The sequence below is a fragment of the Artemia franciscana genome, chromosome 3 (assembly GCF_032884065.1).
Source record: "Artemia franciscana chromosome 3, ASM3288406v1, whole genome shotgun sequence".
In the NCBI taxonomy this organism is placed as follows: domain Eukaryota; kingdom Metazoa; phylum Arthropoda; class Branchiopoda; order Anostraca; family Artemiidae; genus Artemia; species Artemia franciscana.
This window is the reverse complement of record NC_088865.1, coordinates 7214470-7239107: the sequence shown is the minus strand read 5'-3', so window position 1 is coordinate 7239107 and position 24638 is coordinate 7214470. Positions and strand designations below refer to the sequence as shown.

The 24638-nt window shown below is 33.5% G+C and overlaps 1 protein-coding gene across 1 annotated transcript in view; it reads left to right on the top strand.

The window, feature by feature from the left end:
* The window catches only part of LOC136024823 (cGMP-specific 3',5'-cyclic phosphodiesterase-like), a gene marked incomplete at its 5' end in the record, with an annotated part of 114109 nt that overhangs the window by 15708 nt on the left and 73763 nt on the right, over positions 1-24638 (top strand). Inside the window, 3 exons of the mRNA XM_065700303.1 lie at positions 5709-5811; positions 17613-17739; positions 22203-22308. Of these exons, the coding sequence (XP_065556375.1) occupies positions 5709-5811; positions 17613-17739; positions 22203-22308 (336 nt within the window). The remainder of the gene's footprint in view (positions 1-5708; positions 5812-17612; positions 17740-22202; positions 22309-24638) is intronic.

Below are 24638 nucleotides of genomic sequence, written 5' to 3'. Positions count from 1 at the left end.
TCAAGAAATGCTGAACCAATCTCTAATCCTTTGTCTAGAGCTATTCTGATAATGCTATTCAAAAATATAAATGCATCATCCATCTTCCTATTCTTCCAGAATCCAAACTGATTAATATTCAAAACATTAAATTTCTCTAGAAATTAGTTTAACCCAAAACTAAAGCTTTTTTCAATAATATGAAAAATAATTAGAAAAGCTGATATTAGAAGATAATTACCAAGATTATTTCTATTACCGCCTTTATAAGCCGGTATCATTCTTGCGTATTTTAAAGAATCTGGAAACTTACCCTGTTGAAAACAATCATTAAATAGTGATGTTGGAATACTAGATATATAAGTTAAAATACATTTCAGAATTTTTTAAGCTAATCAAGTCACTACCAGAAAAACTGTTTTTCATGGAATACATGCAAAGTAGTTTAAAATATTTTGATAATTAAGACTCTGGGAAAACACTTCATTTCAGTCATATGCTTGTTAAAAGCCTATTAAAATGATCGTTAAAATTGAAGGCAAGGTTTAGACTACTGTTAAAAACACCTTTTTTTTAATTCAAAAAAGTACTAGGCCTACCGAAATATTCAAAGGAGTTGAAACATTTTTAACATTACTGGGGCTCAGACAAGGAAAATGGTAAAATTGTAGTTTAGGGGCTTTTTGCTATCTTGAACAGTAGTTGAGTCAGGTGAAACAAAAATTTTAGGAATGATGCACTGCCGAAAATCAATCTTTAGAAAGTATTACCAAAACTATTATATCTACCATTTTTGATAATGGTCTAGATTAGGGGCTGTTAAGAAGGAAACATGTAAAGAAAACTATTTTTGGGCCCTACTTCATAATTTGCAGAAAAGTTCTCTCTAAGATATTTTGCATGAAGCTCTTCTAGATTTTACCCTTACTGAGAAACGCTCAGTCAATAAAAGGCAAAATTAAATAGAAATGTTTTTTATATTGTATTTTTTTAATCTTGTTTTAATGTTGGCTGTCAATTTATTCTAATATTGATTCCAAATATTTGAAACTAAACACGTTCAAGTAACATCAAAAAGTTTTCAGTGCTATAAAATATACATGATTTCAGCAGAAGAGGGTAAAAACGTTCTTAAAAAAAGGAAGGGATATCTCAGTAAACTATATACCATGTAATTTCATATATCCTAAAGCTCTTTGTTGAAGATTCAAGCGGCCCTTATATTTGATTAAATAAAAAAAACTAGTTTTTTTAACTGAAAGTAAGGAGCGACATTAAAACTTAAAACGAACAGAAATTACTCCGTATATGAAATGGGTTGTCCCCTCCGCAATCCCTCGCTCTTTACGCTAAAGTTTGACTCTTTGCCACAATTCTACTTTTTAAAACAATTAAGAACTTTAGCGCAAAGAGCGAGGGATTGCGGAAGGGACAACCCATTTCATATGCGGAGTAATTTCTGTTCGTTTTAAGTTTTAATGTCGCTCCTTACTTTCAGTTAAAAAAATAGTTTTTTTTTATTTAATCAATAACACAAAGGCATGGCGATGGAGCATCAAAAAAAAAAAAAGAAAAAGAAAGACACATTCAAAAATAGGAACAAATATATACAAAATAAAAACACGATTAAACTAGAATCTTCAAAAAAGTAAACCACTCCAAGGGTGGCAAACCTCTTTTGACGGCAATTTTACATATAAATTATCCAGCTGTACGATCGGGTCGAGACTTCCGTATTGAATTAAAATGGAATAGTTGTCGGCATCAAGTCATGGCTAATTGTAGAAAAAGAGTTACTAGAGTTACTAGATTGTAGAATAGTAATGACCTCAGACCAATGAATCAGTACCTGATTGTCCTGGCAAAAAAAAGAATGGGCAAAACACATCAGTCCTAACCAGGCAACAATTTTTGACTTCAGAAAGAAATTTGGATTAATAATTAATTAGGATTTCAGCCCGTAAAGGATTATACAGGAATTTAGACTATCAGTAAAAACGACCATTAAACAGGGATGTATGCGATGGAAGAATAAATTGTTTAAAAAAAAATATTTTTGCGTCCCACCCTGGCTCTCATTTTCATTTTCTTTTTCAGCTGCAAAATGCCATACTGACATGGCTTGTTGTCAAATATATTAATTAAAGCCACTATGATTAGAACCAAGCTGGTGCAACAGATCCAAGATAACAAAAGAGTTATTAATCGTAGTTCTAAGGAGCTTCGGGCTCTCCACCATTCCTTCTAATGTCTCTCAGAGTATTCCTCCTCTAGCCGTAGAAAACGATGACTAAAGTTACTTTGAACTTTAAACTGAAATTTAAGAAAAAAACTTAAAAATTAAATAATTTTTATCCCATAATCAACACAATTAGATTCTATAGAAAAGAGAACATTTTAAAAAGACATATCATAGAATTTTTTTCCGTGAAAAAGACTATGTCAATAAAAAATGAAAAGAAATAAATACAAAAACCTTTTCCACAAAAAAAGTTTAGTCAAAGAATAGTAAAGAGCCTCGTTGAGCCAAAAATGAGTAGAAGTAAATTTAAATAATTTTCCAAGTAGTAAAGCTAGTACAAATCACCATAAACAGGTGGATTAATCCCAAAACAAACAGAAATAAAAATAAATAACCTTTCTGGTTATTTAGTTACAAATAACCTTTTAGAGTAGGGCTGACATATTAATTTCTGTTTATTTTTTATTGACATTGTCTTTATCATGGAAAAAAATATTTATAACTTTTTTTTGTTTTTCTATTAGACTCCATAGTTTTTACTTTGAAGATTATTTGACTTTATTTCTGCTCATTTTTGGCGTAATGATGCTCTTTACTTTTCTTCAAAAAAAACTTGTTCTGTATGTTTTCCACTAACAAATACTATCTGTAAGTAATTAAATAAAAAGAACTTCTGAAAAAAGACACCTCTTTTTAAGATTAAATTTAAAAAAAAAAACTAGTTTTCTCTGCTGAAAGCAAATAGCAACCTCAAACCTTAAAACGAACAGAAATTATTATGTATATGAAAGGGGATTTCTCCTCCTCAAAACCTTACTCTTTACGCTAACATTTTTCTTATAGAATTTTAGAACAAAGCTTATTGTTCAAATTAAATGGTCATTGTATTTAAGAATCGTTCTTAAAGAATTAGGACAAAAGTCAAAACTTCAGCGTAAAGAGCAAGGTGTAGTGGAAGTGGAGACTCTTTTCATATACGTAATAATTTCTGTTCGTTTTGCTTCCTAATGTTCCTTTGCAACAGATTATGTTTCTTCCCATTTTCAATTAAAAAACTTGTTTTTAAAATTTAGTTTCGGATCATTTTTAGATATTACCGGGAAATCCGGCTCTCTCTCTCTCTATGCAAAATACCGGTGCTTGAGTATTATTAAATAAAAAAAACTAATTTTTTTAGCTGAAAGTAAGGAGCGACATTAAAACTTAAAACGAACAGAAATTAATCCGTATATGAAATGAGTTGTCCCCTCCGCAATCCCTCGCTCTTTACGCTAAAGCTTTTAATTGTTTTAAAAAGTAGAATTGTGGCAAAGAGTCAAACTTTAGCGTAAAGAGCGAGGGACTGCGGAGGGGACAACTCATTTCATATACGGATTAATTTCTGTTCGTTTTAAGTTTTAATGTCGCTCCTTACTTTCAGCTAAAAAAATTAGTTTTTTTTTATTTAATTTCTGAACGTTTTTGAATTAATGCATGTTTGGTTTTGGCTCTCCGCACATAAATTATTTAAATGAAATTTGTATATTAATACTTTTTTTGGTTAAATGGCTTTCTCTTAGTTTTGATCATACGATATTGAGAAATAAGGGGTGGAGAAGGAGGCCTAGTTGCCCTCCAATTTTTCGGTTACTTAAAAAGGCAACTAGAACTTTTAATTTTTAACGAACGTTTTTATTAGTAAAAATATACGTAACTTAAGAATTAACTTACGTAACAAACTTTCATAACCTTATATTTTTATTATGTATACGAGGGGGTTTGTGCCCTCGTTAATACCTCGCTCTTTGCACTAAATCCTAAGTTTTGTCCCAATTCTTTAAGAATGACCCCTGAATCAGAAATGCCGTAGAATAAATAGTTGAAATTACTAAAAATACTTTAGCATAAAGAGCAAGGTATTTATCTCCTCCTAAATACCTCGCTCTTTATGCTAAAGTATTTTTAGAACCCCTTATATGCGTAATAATCTCTGTTCGTTTTAAGTTTCAATGCTACTTCTTCCTTTCATTTGAAAAAACGTTTTCATGTTTATTTTTCATTGTTTTCTTATAATAATGCTAGAGAATCCTGCGCCCTTGTCATTGAATTTTTCTTCCCCCGTGACAGATTCCTCCAAGGAAAGATCCTCCAACATAGCCTCCTCTCCTCTGACCCACCCCCAAACAAAATAAAATCCCCCTGAAAACGTCTGTACGCTTCCCAACAACCATTACTATATGTAAACACTGGTCAAAGTTTGTAACTTGCAGCCCCTCCCCCAGGGATTGTGGGGGAGTAAGTCATCCCCAAAGACATAGTTATTATGGTTTTCGACTATGCTGAACAAAATGGCTATCTCAAAATTTTGATCCGTTGACTTTGGGAAAAAAATGAGCGTGGGAGGGGGCCCAGATGGCCTCCACTTTTTTGTTCACTTAAAAAGCGCACTAGGACTTTTAATTTCCGTTAGAATGAGCACTCTTGCGACATTCTAGGACCATGTCGACACGATGACCCCTGGGAAAAAAACAAACAAACACGCACCCGTGATTTGTCTTCTGGCAAAAAATACAAAATTCCACATTTTTGTAGATAGGAGCTTGAAACTTCTACAGTAGGGTTCTCTGATACGCTGAATCTGATGGTGTCATTTTCGTTAAGATCCTACGACTTCTAGGGGGTGTTTCCTACTATTTTCCTAAATAAAGCAAATTTTCTCAGGCTCGTAACTTTTGATGGGTAAGACTAAACTTGATGAAAATTATATATTTAAAATCAGAATTAAAATGCGATTCTTTTGATGTAGCTATTGATATCAAAATTCAATTTTTTAGAGTTTTGGTTACTATTGAGCCGGGTCGCTCCTTACTACAGTTCGTTACCACGAACTGTTTGAAAATATCAATAATGTTTTTGAACATAATGGTCCCAGGTTCATGATTATATTTTTACCTTGTTTTATTTTCTTTTGCTTTTTTTACGAGAGATGATTGTGTGGAGCAAATAATTGTGGGATATCAGAAAAAGTATCAGTTTGAACCAACATCTCGAGCATTGGTGTATTTTATTAGTAATAAAAAGATAGGGCCGCAACAAAGTGCCGAGTATAACGTTGGTCTCACTAGAGTCAGACCTAGATACATTTGGCAAAAGTGAATATCAGAGCCATAAAAAAGCCAGAGAACTAGATATGTTTGGTACAACTGAATATTAAAGCAATGAGAAAGCCAGAGAACCAACTGAAATTTGAGATCAGTCTAAGGTCAAGTCATAACTTCAGACTCTGCTTGAACTTTTCCTCGACTTTGAGCTTCAGTAGGCTAAAACTTGACTTAAATTTGAGTCAAGTCGTAAATTACTGATGGTTGTGATGAAGCTGTCTAATAAACCTTGAAAAGTATAAACTAAGTTTGCTGCAATATTGCTTACTATTATTAAGCACTTAATCTTAGCCGACCTTATTATCTTAGCAAACTTGCTCAACTTAGCCAATGCCTTTTTGTTTTAGAATGGATATGACCCGTTTTCTGAAGATGATGTTCAAGCTTTGGAAGCATTTTCAATTTTTTGTGGTTTGGGAATACACAACACTGTGATGTATGAAAATGTTTGTAAGTGTTTTTAATTTTTTTTATTTATATTTTCTATTTTATTTTTTACTAGAGCAATTTTTTATTCTTTAGTATTACATTATCCGATAACCTAGATCCGTTAAAGATATGATGACACTTAAATTATATTTATACGCAGCTTTTGTTATATTACTGTAAGTGCAAGATCTGCGGGATAGTCAATGGTGATAGGGAAGAGTCAGCTACACCTTCTTGCTTAAGAATTTAGAAAAATTATGTCGATATATATTCCAAAGAATAATTTCCATCCAAGGGATGGAATAATTTCTGCCCCCCCCCCAGGGTGAAACCATCATTAACTCAATTGAACGTAATAGCTCAGGACATTCCATAAAGTGAAGGTGCTCAAAAATCGCTACTGACCATTTTCTAAGCATTCATCGGAGGTAACCTTTGACAGTTGCTGCTATTGCGGCCACTCGATACCTCACCCCGCCATCACTCGGCATCACCGAAACCATCACTCGATGCCCAATTTCGAAACCTCACCCCATAATAGATTAATTACTGCAAGTTTTACGGTTCTCCTTCGTAGTTAAATAAATACAGACTACAGCAGGTTTTATAGGAATTATTTTTTATAATGTTTGTTGATTTAACAATGATTTTTGATAGTTAATTTAGTGAAATAGACCACCAATACATTTTATAGGTCTCAACTTCTATATCACTTTAAATTAGAGGTACCAGCCGAGATATGAGGCACTTTGGATCGAATTTGAGCGAATTTTCTAACGCTAAGAAATAGAAAAAGGGTCTTTGGAAGAAAAAGGCTTGTCTTAGAAACGGATTACTCTTGTCCCAGATGTAGTTTACAAGTAAAGGATGTAGGTCACTGTTGGGTCTCTGCCCCTCATATTTTCTGATAAATTACCTGTTTCCCTCTTGTTTATATTTGTTTATAGTAAAATTTCAGAGGACAGTCTAAATCCTCACTGCCAAGCCAGTAATCTCACAGGAAGTAAACTTTTGCGCTAAAATCTATGTCTTTCTGTCTGATTTAGGGCATTGAATGATAATGCTATTCAAAAAGCTTGTGGATTTGAAGCATTCATTTATCGGATTGGTCATGATCACTCTAGGATTCACCCCTACAAGAGTTTTACTTGTGTGATTATAGTGATTTTGTTCTTAGTTCCGTTACCAGACTACAAAGTCTGTTTTGAGAGTTCGCAGATACATGTTTTGTCGGAGATGACATTTGGATATTAAAAGTGAGCCATTTTCTCCAATTGCGTGAGATTGTTTTTTCCCAAACCCAGGCAGGGTAAGAAAAAAGTTTTTGAGAAGTACTGTCATTAATATGTCAACAGGGGGGATCAGTGGTGACACAGGTTGTTATACCCTTGTCCAATAGCTTGGCCCTTGAAAAAGTAGTACAAGTTTCACACACACAAACTGGTCGTAATACTAGTGCGCGAAGTAGCTTAAGAACCCTTGAAACCACTCAATCGCGCTACCACACTCTAACAGCAACACCTGGCATTGGTGTGGCGTTGGAGATCAAATAGCCTGTAGCCCCAATTCATCCAGTAAAAACAGTGGTGGCAAAGTTGGTGCCAGTGCAAACACCCACATTCTATTAGGTAATCGCAGCTTTCAAATTTGAGAACCATTTTTTAGGTCTCCTAAAAAAGTCTCCAAGGGATACTGCTAACGACTTTAAAAGAGACAGTTAATCAGGTTTGTCAATATGTTAATGAGATGGTAATATAATGATGATAATTTCCGTTTATTTTTTTGATGGTGTTGTTTTTGTGGGGAAAGGAGAAAAAACTATTAGTTATATTATTTGTTTTGTTGTGTTTATTGTCAAATATTGTGTTGCATGGACCTATTCGACTTATAATAAATTTTTATTATTTATCATAATCATAAAAATAATATTACTATGTCTAAAGGAGTTAGATGGTAAGTTGGACCTTTGTTAGTTTGTGATATCATTTTTACAACACCTACATAAAAAGTGAATGTCATTAGATGCCAACAACAGCACGGCACAGGCAGCCAACCATTACTGCTTCCAGCCCCGTTGCATGATAATTGCCTGTAGCCCTACGTACCCCTAACGTCACATTTTGTAGCACTAAAATTAGCTATCCTAAGGAAAGACTAATTTCATTTTAACTAATCCAATTTATAAATATAGAAGTATTTTAGATTTTACAAAACTTAATCCTGTAGTAACTTAATTTCATAATTAAAAACTTAGCCAATAATAAGATGGTTAAAAAGTTACTTATATTGTTATGAAACAAAACACTGGCTAAGCCTGTGAAATACATTAACAGTTTATCTTCCTAAATTTAAACCTAGCAGACGTCTCTAACAATTGTTTTCTAAGCTTGTATCCTTAGGCATTGAAAATTAGATGTCCTAAGGGGAAATAGAAGAAATAAAATAAAGATAAAGTTATAAGTATCTGCAAACGTATCCAAGGAGACAAGAGCCAAGAACAAGTATTTCTCTCCCTTAGTTCCTTAATTCTATTAAATATTGAGTAGTAATATATCCTGGAACTTGAAACTCAGCCAAAACTAGAGTTTCTAAAAAAAAAAATATATCTTCTAATCTTTCTAGGACGTTAATGAAACACTAAAACTTGATCCCAGGAGTTTACTTGTTATTGTTTAATGTTCTTCTGCAATTTGAACACATGAGAATCTTGAAATCTGTATTTCTTATTTCGCTTCAAAAAATTAATTAAAAAAGACAATAATAGAAAGAAAAGAAATGTGGACTGGATAGTGTTTCGACATACAACACGAGTACAAACACTCGGTAATTTGATGCTTAACTATTCATTGCTTTGATAATTATACAAAAGGCGAATAGAGCCTTTCACATTCTTTAGCATGTGCATAAAATAGTCTAATATCTTCATTTTTTCTACCCGAAAAAATTCTCAATCCTTTAGTTTTTTTATTTTATTATATATATATATATATATATATATATATATATATATATATATATATATATATATATATATATATATATATATATATATATATATATATATATATATATATATATACATATATATATATATATAGTATTAATATACGAAAGAAACAACTATCCAAATAATCCAATATACTCCTTCAAACACCTCCAATAACAATAGAAGAAGAAGAAAAAAATGACGAAAAATAAGACATTATTTTAAAATTTTTCAAACCATTTTATATCGTTAATTACCATATTATTACTTGTCCATAAATTTATAAATAAAATATAAATAAAAATGACAATCAGTAACTTAAAAACTCTTAATTAGAATACATGTTTTTCTTAACTTTATTTCTAAACTCTTCAAGCCTTGTTATGTAATCCATTTTTTATTCCTTGAAAAATAAAAAACTTAGAACTTGTAGTGATAACAATTGGAGCAGACAGCACCTTGCTTGTTAGAGTATTATAATTGTGATAATCAGACCTAACCTGAAACATGCCTGAGAAGCATTAAGTTAGACTGGTACTATTATACTTGAACATAAATAATTGGTGATAATAGTCCGGTACGCCAGCAGCTGGAAAAAGTGTGTCCTCCTTACTCCAATCTCACAGAATCACTATAGATTTATTGCAGAGTAAATGTATCGCAATATCTTTGAGAACCCAAATTAGACTCAATAGTGACGAAAATATCCTTAACCATACCGAAGAACAATATAAAATATGTGGATGTATTATAGAGAAATACAACAACCTTAAAACGCGATGCGTGACAAAGTGCGAGTTTTCTAAGGATTCCGATGTTCCATGATAAAATTGTTGATATGTTCCCAACAAGTTTCCTGAGTGAAAAAGTTTCATCAAGTGTAATACCTAAATACTTAACACAAGGTTTTCTTTCAATCTCGTCATAATTGTATTTTAATTGAGAAATCCATGGATAATATGTAGCTGTTCTCAAGAATATAATAAAACTACGCTTAGCCGGGTGAACTTGTAGTTTATTTACGCACATCCAAGTTGAAACTGTGTCTAACGATTTTTTATTTAATTCAAGTAGTTCTGCAAACATCAGTACTGTTTAGTATCAGCAAACATCGGTACTGGCATTTCTTGTGTATCATGGAATGATTCAGTGAAATTGCTCTTAATATTAGGCATGGTTTGACTTGGGCTATTTACAAAAGCTAAAAATAATGGCAGTTCAAGAACAAAGCCCTGTGGAACTCAAAGCGTTCGCTTTGAGTCAATCTGAACCTACTGTAGCCATCCTTCTAAGAATGCATGTAGAAAATTAAGCCCAGGACCACTCATACCATAAAACTGAAACTATAGACGTAGGAGATCATGATCTATTGTGTCGAAAGCTTTTATTATATCTAAAAATATTGCTCAAATCCTGTAGCCTTTATCCAATGTTTGATTGACTGCGGTGCTTAGATTGGCAACCACTTGTTCTGTTGTGTAACGAAATCTGAATTGCGTAGGATTTAACACATTACGACTCCCTAAATATGCATAAAGACGGGTAGCAAAACACTTCTCTAAAACACGTGATAGCACAGAAAGAACACAAATCGGCCTATAATTTCCTAAGCTATCTGTCTTACCACCCTTGTGAGAAGGAGTCACATGAGCTACGATGGACAAGACGGGAAGAAACCCTCTTTTAATACAAAATTAATTAGAGACAAAAAGGGCTTCGGGATCAGTGGCAGAATAAATTTATCGTTAACTACTCTTAACGATATGACATCACTGCCAGAGGCATTACTTTTAATTTTGTGGATGATCTATTTCATCTCAATTAATGATACAATTGCTAAATACCTTGAAACCAGAAATCCAAAATGACCAAGGTAGTCAAAAATGCTTGGATCATGTAACAGCGGACAGATTCCTTCCGCAACACGATTTTCTACCACATAGAAGTAATTTTCGAATACCTCCGGGATATCATTCGTACTTTCTGGAATTTCACCTTTTTGGCTAGCTACTTCAAGTGGGATCGCTTTCGTTGGTTGCTGAAGGACTTCTTTAATCACAAGCCATGGTTTTGCCGGACATCCCGATACTTCCTCAAACTTCCTTGAGTAAAATTCTCTTTTCACTTTTCTTCATAATCGATTCAGAGCACTGCAATAATTACTATGTATTCTATCGTTTAAATCATATCCTTTTTTTTGTAAATTTGGTCTCTAATATGCATCAATTTTAGAAGGTCTGATGTAACCCATGGCTTCCTTGGTGTTGTCTTACGCCGTCTTTTTTTTTTACTTTGACAATGCTTTTCTAATTCACTTGGTGTAATCTGGTAAAACGATGTAAGCCTTTCTTCGTTATTAGATCCAATTTATAAGATATTGTCCCAAATCATTTGAGATAAAACGTTCCTGTAAAAAAAGAGAATTGTTTTATTTACATAATGTCAAGAAAACTCATTATTTAACATACAACTATTTCCTTGAGAAACAGCATGTCTAAAAACACACCAAAATAGTCAAAAGTTTCACTTTACAACAACACGGGGGAAATCAGGGTTAACATTTGAGAATATATTATCAATTCAAGTCGTGGATATATCTCTGACCCTCGTAGGTATGTTGATTGATGGAAGTAACCCAAATAATATGAAAATATTCAATAATCGGCTGCTCTTTGCATTTATTTCAAGCAGGTCAACATTTAGATCATCCACGAGAAAACACAGGAGATTCACTTGGAGCTTCTCAAGCTGCTCCTCCAAAAGATCAAAGAATTCATTATATGAGGTAGCTGGTGGGCGGTAAAGAACTATTAAATAGCAAGAACATCCATCTAAACAAAGATGAAGCACCAGTGACTCTAACACCATCACCCTATAAATAGTTAAATTACTCCAAATGGCCACTTCATTATCCGGTTTAATATGTACGGCAAGGCCCCAATGTTTGAGGTAATTCCCTATTTTTTTGTAGAAATGAAATCCTCTAGACCTGGCTAGAAACGGCTCTGAATTATGATCATTAAACCATGTCTCAGTTAAAGCTATCACCAGAAAAACAGAAATACTAGCTAAATCTTCCATAAAGCTATAACTTGAATTTAGTACTTGACAATTAAAATGAAAAATATTGAAAAAGTGCCATTTTTACAGCATATAGGACCGATCTCACACGGTATGACATGATTCGACTCTCCAAGCTGCAAGTGAATTTTGCTCCCTAGGTCCGAAATTTCACTCAAAACATCGTTATATCTACGTGCAAAATCTATTTTATTACTCTCTAATTCCTTAAATTTCTGAGGTGCAGAACATTGAAATATACTATCCATAACCAAGAGTTACAAGTCCTGTCTTACGGTGACTCCATCTTTGACACAGATAAACACTGAGGTAAAATACACCTATCAATTGTCTAACTACTTCATGAATTAAGAAAAAGAAACTCAAACTTAACGTCGCTATTATTAACAGAACAATAGTTTGCTTTTGGTTTAGTCACTTAGCGCACGAGACCTTTCTAACCATGCAACACCTTCCGTATCCCTTTCACTTCCTAAAGTTGCGCAAATATTTCTAAAAAAAAATAAAGAAATTCTCCAAATGCAAATAAATCGTTGAAAACGGGGAACAAAATTCTTCTATAAAAAAAAAAGTTTCTTTAATGATACTCTAGGCGAGTGGGGGATAGAATATAGGAGGGGAAAAAGAGACTAATTGCAATTAAATTAATTAAATTTCACTTTAATAGCACGAAATATAATCGAAAATTTGCGTAGAAGGAAAATATGAAAAATAATGTTACCGGAAATTTTATCATTATTCCGTTCATGAAATCAAAGTGGGCGTCAAATTGACAACTGACATCCACAATAGACTAGAAAAAAAAAGAAAAAAAAGAAAAAAAAAAGACTTACTCTTGCTAACAAATACACCCCTGTTAAAAATAATACCTTACTATTTATTTTGACAAATGACCAGTATAAATCTCAACAAGATAGATCTGTGTGAAGCCTGTTGAAATTAAAGCAGGTGAGACATGAGTCTATTACGAAATTAAATAAAAAAAAAACAAGTTTTTTAACTGAAAGTAAGGAGCGATATTAAAACTTAAAACGAACAGAAATTACTCCGTATACGAAAGGGGCTGTTCTCTCCTCAATGCCCCGCTCTTTACGCTAAAGTTTGACTCTTTCTCTCAACTCTGCTTTTTAAAACAGTAAAAAACTTTAGCGTAAAGAGCGGTAAAATATTTCTGTTCGTTTTAATATCGATCCTTACTTTCAGTTAAAAAAAAACTTTTTTTTATTTAATTTCTGAACGTTTTAAAATTAAGGTATGTTTTGATTTTGGCTCTCTGCACATGAATAATTAAAACAAAATTTGCAGATTAATTTATTTTTCTGGCTAAATGGCTTTCTCATAGTTTTGATCGGACGATTTTTAGAAAAAAGGCGCGAGGGAGTAGGCATAGTTACCCTCCAATTTTTTGTTATTTAAAGGGGCAACTAGAACTTTTAATTTTTTATGAACGTTTTTATTAGTAGAAATATACGCAACTTACGTATCGAACTTCTATAATCGTATGTTTTTATTACATATATGAGGAGGTTCACCCCTTGTCAATACCTCTCTCTTTACGCTAAAGCTTAAATTTTGTCCCAATTCCTTAAGTCACAAAGGCCTGGTCACACCTGAATCACATAGGCCGTAGAATAAATAGCTGAAATTAATAAAGTTACTTTAGTGTAAAGAGCAAGGTATTAGGAGCAGGTAAACCCCTCATATGCGTAATAATTTCTGTTCGATTTAAGTTTTAATGCTGCTCATTACTTTCAGTTGAAAAAACTTTTTCATATTTATTTTTTCATTGTTCTTTAAAAAATGCTAAAAAATCCTGCACCCCCTTCATGGAGATTTTCTTCCTCCATGACAAATTCCTCCATGGAAAAATCCCCGTGCATAACCCCCTCTCCTCAACCCCTTCCCCAACCAAGAAAAATTCCCCTGAAAGTGTCTATACACTTCCCAATAACCATTACTATGTGTAAACACTGGTCAAAGTTTGTAACTTGCAGCCCCTCCCACGGGGACTGTGGAGGAGTAAGTCGTCCCCAAAGACATAGTTATTAAGTTTTTCGACTATGCTGAATACAATGGCTATCTCAGAGGTGCCCTCCAATTTTTTTGGTCACTTAAAAAGTTCACTAGAACTTTTCATTTCCGTTAGAATGAGCCCTCTAGCGACATTCTAGGATCACTTGGTCGATACGATGACCCCTGGGGAAAAGAAAAAAAACAAATAAACACGCATCTTTCTTCAGACAAAAATATGGAATTCCACATTTTTGTAGATAGGAGCTTGAAATTTTCGCTATAGGGTTCTCTGATACTTTAAATGCGATGGTGTGATTTTCGTTAAGATTCTATTACTTTTAGGGGGTGTTTCCCCCTATTTCCCAAAATAAGGTAAATTTTCTCAGGCTCGTAACTTTTGATTACAAAGATTAAATTTGATGAAACTTATATATTTAAAATCAGCATGAAAATCCGATTCTTTTGATGTATCTTTTAGCATCAAAATTCTTTTTTTATAGTTTTGTTTACTATTGAGCCGGGTCGCTCCTTACAGCAGTTTGTTACCACGAACTGCTTGATAAAGAGATTACGAAACTAAACATTGCGATAATTGACTATATTGGATACAAAGATAAGTTCTGAAAACTGTTACAATGGTTACTTGGTATTCAAAAAAAAATTCTGGTTATGGATTAGGTACTTTGCAATCGACTAAATATAAACTCAATCAATACAACAACATAATACTTTTTTTATTTCCCTAATACAGTGTACAAAGCAAGAGAGGATGTAATGGAAAAAAAGCAAATAAGGACTATAAAAAAAAGAAAGAAAGTAAAACTATATACTTTACTCCATTAACAATCAACAAACTTAGGGAGTAAAAAAAGTCTCACATTATTATATTAATTCTTCACTTCATTGATTCATTCTGAATGTCAAATTGACCTCCACTAACCCCAGTTAAGTTACTTTCAAAATGGGGCACAACTTTATTAGTAACACTAGATCGCAGATAATAATTTTGCGGTGGGGTGAGTTCGAGAATAGTGTCAGTCCATATATATTTTGCGTGCGTGCCATTTGTACTGTTAAAATTTAGAATTGGGGAGGGGACTAAAGCTTCAAAACCGAGTTCACGTAATTTTGTCTGTTTTGCAAGGAGATTCTTCCACATTTTCCGAACTTTGGGGGAGTGTCATCACTAATCTAGTCGTGGGAAAATGACAAGAGTGTTTTGCCTTTCAGTTTCTTTGCGTTCTTATGTAAATTCGGAGATACGTCTTATGTATATGCTTATCTTGTACCTGAACTTTGATGAACATTTCCTGAATATTTCGATCAATGATTTTAAAATCAGGCTCCGCCACAAGTTCAAAGCCTGAAGATACAACACTCGCAAAGATTACTTTGCAGCAGATATCGCTTCACATGGGAAGTTCCACAATATGATATTTTTATCTAGTTTTTCGAATTGAAACTTAGCTAATCTGTTGCCAGTGACATTAATTTCAGCCCCCTGACTCACAACCTCATCAGTGAGAACTTTTATTTGGCTCTTTAATGCATCTTTTTCATTTTCAAGAGAACCCAGGTGGGTATCATTATTTGACAACGATTGCTGAAAATCACTTTGAATATTCTCTAACTTAGTCACTCGATCATCGAGAGACTTAAGTTTATTTTCAAGTGAGCCGAATTTTTTCCGTTTTCACTTACAAGCCCAATCACAGTTAAATGCTATCATCTAAAGTTACCAATGATGTATTTGAGATTGAACCTGAACTTCAATCTCAAATCAACCTGAACTTCAACCAGATACGTTAAATTAAGTTTTTTAATTCCCATCAATATTCTCATCAACCCTCGATATTTTTTCCGTCCCATTGTTAATAATTCATAAATTCCGTAAAATTCAATTCACAATAAAAGTATAAAGCTTATTAATAGTAACCGATATAACAATAAATTAGCTCTAGCGATACACAATTAGTATCCTTGCTTAAATAGGTAAACCGATAATTGTCTCTTAGTAATATACCATTAGTATTCTTACTTGAACAGGTAAATTAGTATCCAAATAAACATTATCAGTGAGATTCAATATCGGATTCACTTAAAATTGATAACCTTAAATAATAGACGCGCACCAGGAAACGAATTGTTACTCAGTCAAAAGTCACGATCGCTACTATATATAACTATCACTGTAAAATAACTATTACACATAATATATAACATAATATGGCTCTCACTGTAAAAGGGACAAAAATGATTATCTTGCTAATACCCCTTTATTTTACAAAAGTGATTCTAGCAGTTTATATCGACCAAGAGGTACTTAAAAGATGAAATTACCACCAAAAACTATCCGCTGGTCGACTTAATTTAAGCACTAATGTGCAATTGCTAACAACGCGTCATAACAACAAACAACTTGAGACCAACACAACTGCGAACGCTCCTCCAACACCCTAATTGGTTCAAATCTTAACTCTTATCCCTCCCCCATGAAATTGCTTTAAGGCCTGTCTTATTACCTCTTCAATCTGTGTTTAATGAAATCCTTATTTTTATTTTGGTCCAGATGTATGTCCAAACATGATTTTCAGCAATCTATCATCATTCATCTGTAAAATGTGAAGCTATCATCTTACTGTTTTTAAGCCATGGACCTAGAAAGTCAAACAGAGACACATCTTTTATACTGCTTATTGCTTGATACACATCCAATCATTCGGTCTGTATGTTTGGTACCTAGAATTATCCCTAGACATTTCATTTGATACATGAATACATGGCCTGATATCCACTAAAGTATCTTAATTTGCGTATCCGTCTAGTACCTGGCTAAAGGATTCAGATGCTCAATTCCTCTGGTCGAAATTTAAGCATCATCATGCATAAACATCACGTTTCTTGAAAATCAAAGAACTGCATTAACTATATGCCTCTGTGACAAATGGTCCATCAATTTTTAAGGACATCGATCACACAGCTCAGACTTAGAAACCCTCTGCGACCACCTTCAGCAGCTAGAGTGTATCATAATCCTTCATCAATGTTATTTTATCGTAACATGTGTACGATTCGTTTCCTTAACTATACGTACAACAATTTATAATGGTTTTACAGGATTGTTTTACTGTATTGTTGACTGTGGTGGATTGGCACGTTTAGGTTTTCATCACACCAGTGTCCTCAGCACTTCCTCTATTATCCCGAAGCGGAGTGATGATCGCAACGTACTGAAGTTAAATCATTCCGCTTCAATGCTCCCTATCATCCTTCATATTATCCTTCCAATCCTCCCTATCAGGATCGTTGATTCCTGTTAAACCAAGAACCAGAGGGAAGGCAGTTGTCGGTTTCTTTCAAATTTCCTTGTATATCCTGAGCAAATAAGTCTAAACTTGGCTTCGAAATAATCTTACAGGTCCTAAGCTAGTCTAGAAAGTGTATTATAATCGGAGTTACAAACTCAGGAAATTGTAGAAGGAATGTTATTTCATTTTACATTTCTTGTTTATTGAAGACAAAACGATGCTTTCAAACTCTAGGGGAGCAGGTAATTTAGCTTTTTTAAATGAAAATACCAACAGAAAAGGAGTGGCTCAAAATAATGTGATGCAATCACCATGTGCCCCCAACCTCGAATTAGTTACTTTAATTTTCATACAATTTTGGAAATAAAATTTTAGTTTGCACAAATTTTCAGTATATCACTAAACATATTAAACTTTTAATGTTTGATTACTAGGCAAGCTGATGGCGAAGCAAAAGGTGGCACTTGAACTTTTATCTTTTCACGCTATGGCGGCAGATGATGACGTGAAAAAGCTGAAGAAAGCTCACATTCCTTCTGGAAAGTATTTCGAAATAAACAGGTAACAGTTACGCTTGAGCCTCATAGGTGCCCATCAGTAGAATTGGTTAGGGGGTAATATATCTCCCAAAATTTATGGCTGTAACATTTTTATAGTGAAAATGCCAAAAACGACTCACCCCCCTCCCATTCATGTCAGTGATGCCAATCGATCAGTTTTGATTCGTTTTTTGGATCCTCTTATTGATTCTTGACTTTAAATTCATAAGAATATTCCCTATAATAAGTTTTAATGGCAAAAAATAAAAAGTTAGGATAGTAGAATTGAACTTATTTCATGTGAAGTAAATAAGAAAAGAGCAAACAGCCCATCCTCAATCATATTAGCAAAAACTGAAAAACACTAGAGAAACCCTGAAAACCATCGAAAAACCCCAATAAGATCGCTGGTGAAATATAATTTATATTCTAATCTAAATTTTAATTTACGATTTTTCACTTTGGTGAACCATAAAACATAGATTATTTCTGAATGTTTGCTTTTCCCTGCTATATTTTTTTTTTTTTTTTTTTTACAGCTCACGGTGGAAAACCTCAACTTGAATTATGTGTGTGTGTGTGTGTGTGTGTGTGTGTGTGTGTGTTTGTGTTTGTGTTTGTGTTTGTGTTTGTTTTTGTGTTTGTGTTTGTGTTTGTGTTTGTGTTTGTGTTTGTGTGTGTTTGTGTGTGTTTGTGTTTGTGTGTGTGTGTGTGTGTGTGTGTGTGTGTGTGTGTGTGTGTGTGTGTGTGTGTGTGTGTGTGTGTGTGTGTGTGTGTTGTGTGTGTGTATATATAATTTTAATTTAATCATTAATTGATTGCAATGAAATTTTGTATAATTCAGCTATGTATGTCTATTGTAACTTCCCTTTTATAATTATAAAATATTTTAGTTTTCTTAGTTTTTGATTTCTTGAAATAATTTGTTATATTTAAGTAGTTATTATTCACTTTACTAGAATTTTTGATACTCTGACCAATCTTAGTTTGTAATAATGATTTACGTGAAAAAATATATATGCTAATTTCATTATTTAGTTTGAAAACGTTGAGCTTGTTTGCTCTCTTTTCTAGTTCCCCACTTTACCTTGCCCAATTAGTTATTATCCCGTTTCTTCTAATAATTAAATTAAAAAAACATCAGTGACGGGTGTTGCCCCCCCTAAATCTTCATTCGTTCCACTAAAGTTTTATGGTATCTTAAAAAAACTTCTTTTTCCATTTGAACTTCTCTTCGGTTTCAGGAGTCGTTCTTAAAGTATTGGTACAAAGATTTAAAATTTAGCATAAATAGTGGGGGATTAAGGAAGGGGCAGACCCCCCTATATACGAAATGTTTTCTGTTATTTTTAAGTTTGAATGTTGCTTCTTGCTTCAATTGAAAAAAAATTGTTTTTTATTTAAATTTTGATCATTTTGCAAATAATGCCCAGAAATCTGCCCCTCCCCAAAGGAACATTTCCCCCCAAAAATGCCCCCACCAATGGAAGGTTCCTTACACGGAAAATTATCCCATGGGAAATTCAGCCAATGGAAGATTCCCCCCTGAAGAACTTGAAAAATGTCCGTGTATTTTTCAATAACAGATGCTATATGTAAACAATGAGCAAATGTCCTAACTTAGAGCCATTTCCTTGGGGCTTGTGGGGGGTGGGGATTATTTTATCTCTAGAAGCAGAGTTACTGGATTTTTCAACTATACTGAACAAATTGACTATCTCAGAATTTTGCCGAATGTCTTTTTGGAAAAAGGGGCGTGGGGAGGGAATAGTTGTCCTTCAATCTTTTTGATCACTTCCAAAGGCCAATAATACTTTGAATTTCTCTTTGAATGAGCCCACCCAACATTCCTTAACGTTTTGGGGCTGTTCCCCCTTCCCTTTTTTCGAAAAACAGACACATTTTCTCAGGATCGCACCTTTTGGTGGGTAGCAATAAATTTAAAGAATTTTGTATCTTTGGAATCAGCATAAAAAGCAAATTGTTTTAGTATATTAATTGACATCAAAATCCCTTTTTTTGGACTGTCGGCTACTATTGCCCAGAGCAACTCCTTATTTACAGTTTGTTACCAAAAACTTATCAAAAAGCTTACATTGCTTTCATACTTTTTTGATCTTATCAAACATGCATAGAAACATCCAATTCAATCTGATTTTATTTGTCAATTAATCACGTGGTGTTTTCTTATCTCTTTTGTTTGCTTTTACCCAATCTGGTGGACAAGAATTTTATCAGCTGTTCTTTACTTTTTATTTTTGACTTACTCCCGCTAGCTACCAGCTATTCCAGTAAAAAAAGATTTTCTGTACTTATATTTCTCTGTAGCGAGATCATTTCTACATATGATGTTTATTATATACAACAAAACCAATGGCCTTTTCTGAAAAGTAGAAAATTTTTTGTCTTTATTTCTCATTATTTTTATAAGTATCCCCGCAACAAAAATATTCTTTATTTGTATGTTAAAATGTCAACTTTTTGTAATTTGCTACAAAAACTACATGTAAAATTAATTTTGCGTTTATTTCAAAAAAAAATTATAGAAACTAGTCCAGGTCGCTCCTTAGTAAGGAGCGACCTGGAATATTTTCCTTAGTTAGGAGCGACCCGGCTTAATAGTAACCGAAACTCTGAAAACACATTTTGATCAGAATTTGAAATTTTTTTCCTTAGTAAGGAGCAACCCGGCTCAATAATAACCGAAACTCTGAAAACATATTTTGATCCCAATAAATATATCAAAAGAATTTGATTTTTATGCTGATTTCAGATGTATGGGTTTCATTCAGTTTAGATATAACCATCAAAGGTTATGAGCCTGAGAAAATTTGTCTTATTTTTGAAAAAAGGCAGAAACACCCCCTAAAAATCACAGAATCTTAAAGAAAATCCCATCATCAGATTCAGCATATCAGATAACCCTACTGTATAGGTTTCAAGCTCCTATCTACAAAAATGAGGAATTTTATATTTTTTTTTTCAGAAGAAAGTTTACGGATGTGTGTTAATTTTTTTTTCCCAAGGAGTGATCATATCCACCCAGTGGTCCTAGAATTTCGGAAGAGGATTTATTCAAACGAAAATCAAAAGTTCTAGTGCCGTTTTTAAGTGACCAAGAAAATTGGAGGGCAGATAGGCCCCATCCCATGCCCCTTTTTCTCAAAGTCGTCCAATCAAAATTTTGAGATAGTCGTTTTGTTCAGCATAGTTGATAGATTGAATAACTATGTCTTCAGAGACATCATGACGCCTCACAGCCCCTGCGAAAATGTCTTTAAGTTATAAAGTTTGCTCCCTATTTACGTATAGTATTTGTTATCGGGAAGATTGCATAAATTTTCGGGTGGGGGGGATGAATTTCCGCCTAGTGGGATTCTCCGCGGGGATAATTTTCCATGGAGAGGGAAGTTTCCAGGAAGTGAATTTTCCATGGAAAATTTTACAATGGAGGATTCGCAAGAATCCCTATACGAAATGTGTCTTATGTTTTGCTTTCTCTTTGCCAACTCAATTGTGCGTGAGGAGATGTTAAGGGTAATTCTCCGGGGTAAATTTTCACCACGGTTGAATTTTCTAGAGAATAAATCGGGGGGAGGATGGATTTTCCCATAGAGGTGTAGCCAGCTCTCCTGGCAGTATTTTAAAAATGATCAGAAATTAAATAAAAAAAGAAGGTATTTCTGCAGAAAGCAGGGAGCAACATTGAAACTTAGAACGAACAGAAGTTATTACATAAAAGAGGGGGCATATTGTTCCTCAACACCTCGCTTTTTACGCAAAAGTTTCAATTATGTCCCAATTCTTTAAGAGAGACTCCTGAAACACTATGATCTTTTAATTTGAACAATAAGAAGCTTTTTTTTTAATATGACTAAGAAACTTTTCGTAAAGAGTGAGGTGTTGAGGAAGAGTAACCCCCTCATATACCTAATAATTTCTGTCCAGTTTGAGTTTTTGTTGCTCCCTACTTTCGGTTGAAAAAAACTTTTTGGTTTATTTAATATTTAATTAAGAACAAGATACACATTGAATAGCAGTTTTTTTTTTGATTTTTGGTCAGAGCAGTAAAGAAATAAAGGAAAATGAGAAAATAGAGAAAATGGCGTCAACTTTTGAAAATTTATAGGGGGGAGGATTAAATTTATGTTTTAAAATTTGAGTTTAGGTAGTCATTTTTTTTTTCAATAAAAATTTTACAGAAGATATTTTTCAATGGAAAAAAGTATTTTTTTAATGACCAAGGCGGAGGGAGAATGGTAAAAAGTCTAGGGGGAGGAAAGTGACCCAATGTTCCAACATATTCGTATATCCACAGTATTCCTCAAACGTACAGACCATCAAAGGTGAAGAACAAACTTCCAAAAGCATAAATTGAGATTATTTGAAGGACCCTTTTGAGTTTTCTTGCATAAAAGTCTGTACGTTAAAATTATGTCGCTTGGATATATTTTCAATTAGACATTTAGAATATTTGTATTACAGTTACGCTTTCAATGACTTTCAATACTCAGATGAAGAAACTTGCTATGCAACTATACGGATGTTTATGGATTTTGACTTAATTAATAAATTTCAAATACCTTATGATGTAAGTTTTTCTATTATTAACTTATAGCTTTGTTCATATCTGAAAACATCATTTTTCAAGGATTTTTCTTTCGTTTGTTTTAGTCATTAGTGTCAATGATAGTAATGACTGTATGACTGTAAAGAATGACTGTATGACTGTAATGACTGTGAACACTGACAGTCTGTCAGTGATCTGTTAGTTTTAAGTTATACTTGAGTATTCATTGTAATTTTTTTTTTTGTTTCTTACTTATTCATTAATAATTATATGTGTTTGCTTTAAGTTTGAATTATTAAATCCTGCTTCGGTTCTACTCGTCTAAAAGTGGCTCTTTACTTTTTTGTGGAAAGCTTAGGTTTTGGAAAAAATTTAATTAACACGTAGAATGTACGACCTGACCAACCCTACTTCAACAACTCACAAAGATTTTTTTTTTTTATTATTATTATTATAATTATTATTATTATTATTACAGATTCGACTCATCCATGGCCTTAGGTGTTTCAATGAATTTTGCCATATTTATCTATATTCATGTTTATTGTTCTACATGTTTCTGCTTGACAACAACAGTCACAAGCCTGTTGTTGTCATGATGTGTCATAAAATGCTGTCATGATGAGTTATTAATAAGTTGCTTGATTGTTTCATTGAAAAGCTTGAGGTTTAGATTGGTGTCATAGTTAGTTTTCTTGGACTGGTGTAAGAATGCATAATGCTACATCTACTTTGTCCGTCATACCTTTAAGAACTAAAGTTTGAGTCATTGTCTTCTGGTCAAATCTTGAAATTTTCATACCCTACCCAAAGAAAACTGAATTGACTCTTGGGATTCCTTTTTCGTACCCTAGAGCATTCCAAAGGCACCCGTAGAAATTGTTTATAAAAAGGTGAGGAGTTAGGTAATCAAAGTGTACATTTTTCTCCCAATATCTACAAACTTATTCATTATTCTTACGCTTTAGTTTTTCTTACGAGGAAACGACCAAATTCCGGGTCTGTTTTTGTCCCATATTTTGTCATCCTATTATTATTTGTCATCCATATTTTGTCATCCTATTATTATTTGTCATCCGTACTTTGTCATCCTATTATTATTTATCATCCATATTTTGTCATCCTATTATTATTTGTCATCCATATTTTGCCATCCTATTATTATTTGTCATCCATATTTTGCCATCCTAGTATTATTTGTCATCCATATTTTGTCATCCTATTAAGCCTTGCTTTATTATAAACTACTAGCTGTTGGGGTGGCGCTTCGCGCCACCCCGACACCTAGTTGGTGGGGCGCTTCGCGCCCCCCCCCCAAGCCCCCCCGCGCGCGTAAGTCGTTACGCGCCATATTAGTTACACGCCGTTGTAGTTGTGTCCCTGTGTCCCACCTGTGAATATACATTGATTTATATATGTGTTTCAAACTACGTAAAAATTGCGAATATACAACATTCTTGGCTTTCCCACTACTGGGAGCTTTCCGTTTCCAATTGCCAGCAATTGATCTGAAAATGTTTGACCAGAGTCATCGTTTTGCAATCGGACACGCATATTTGTAGTTAATTTTAATATTTTTACGTGTGCTCATAAATTAGAATTTTTCAGGCAAGCATTCATTTCGTCTGCAGGAGTTAAACTACGTAAAAATTGCGAATATACAACATTCTTGGCTTTCCCATTGTCTGTGCATATACAAAGCCGTATGTACTAATAATGATGTCATATGCAAACGCTCTTTTTACAAACAAACAAACATGCATACACACAACTCGTTTTATATAGATAGATAGATAGATAGATACAATACAAATTAACTGCGTAAAACTTGCGAATATACAACATTCTTCGCTGTCAAATTGTCGCTGCATATAAATAGATTGTCAGGTTTACCGACCCTCGAACATGCAACGTACAATTGTCCATGGGAAAACAATCAGTATTAAGATCTATACCACATTTTTCTAATGATTGACCTTGAGCTTTGTTAATGGTGATTGCAAATGCTAATCGAATTGGGAATTGCAATCTTTTAAATTGAAAAGGCAGATCCGTTGGAATCATGGGAATGCGAGGAATAAGAATTACCGTCATTTATAACTGCATCTCGCAAATGAATGTATTGTTCAGAGCGGAGCTTGGTCTGATCCAGGCGGATATATAGCAAACGTTCTGATTCAATTTTAGCATACATATCAACGACAAATTGGTGAAACAATTCACGGCATTTTAAAATATAATTTTCTTCATCCTGCCGAATCATTAGTCTATAGGAATAATAATGCATTGCACTGCATTTCTTATTCATTTCTTTGTTAGTGGCTGGATTCATCAATTTAATATTAAAGTGA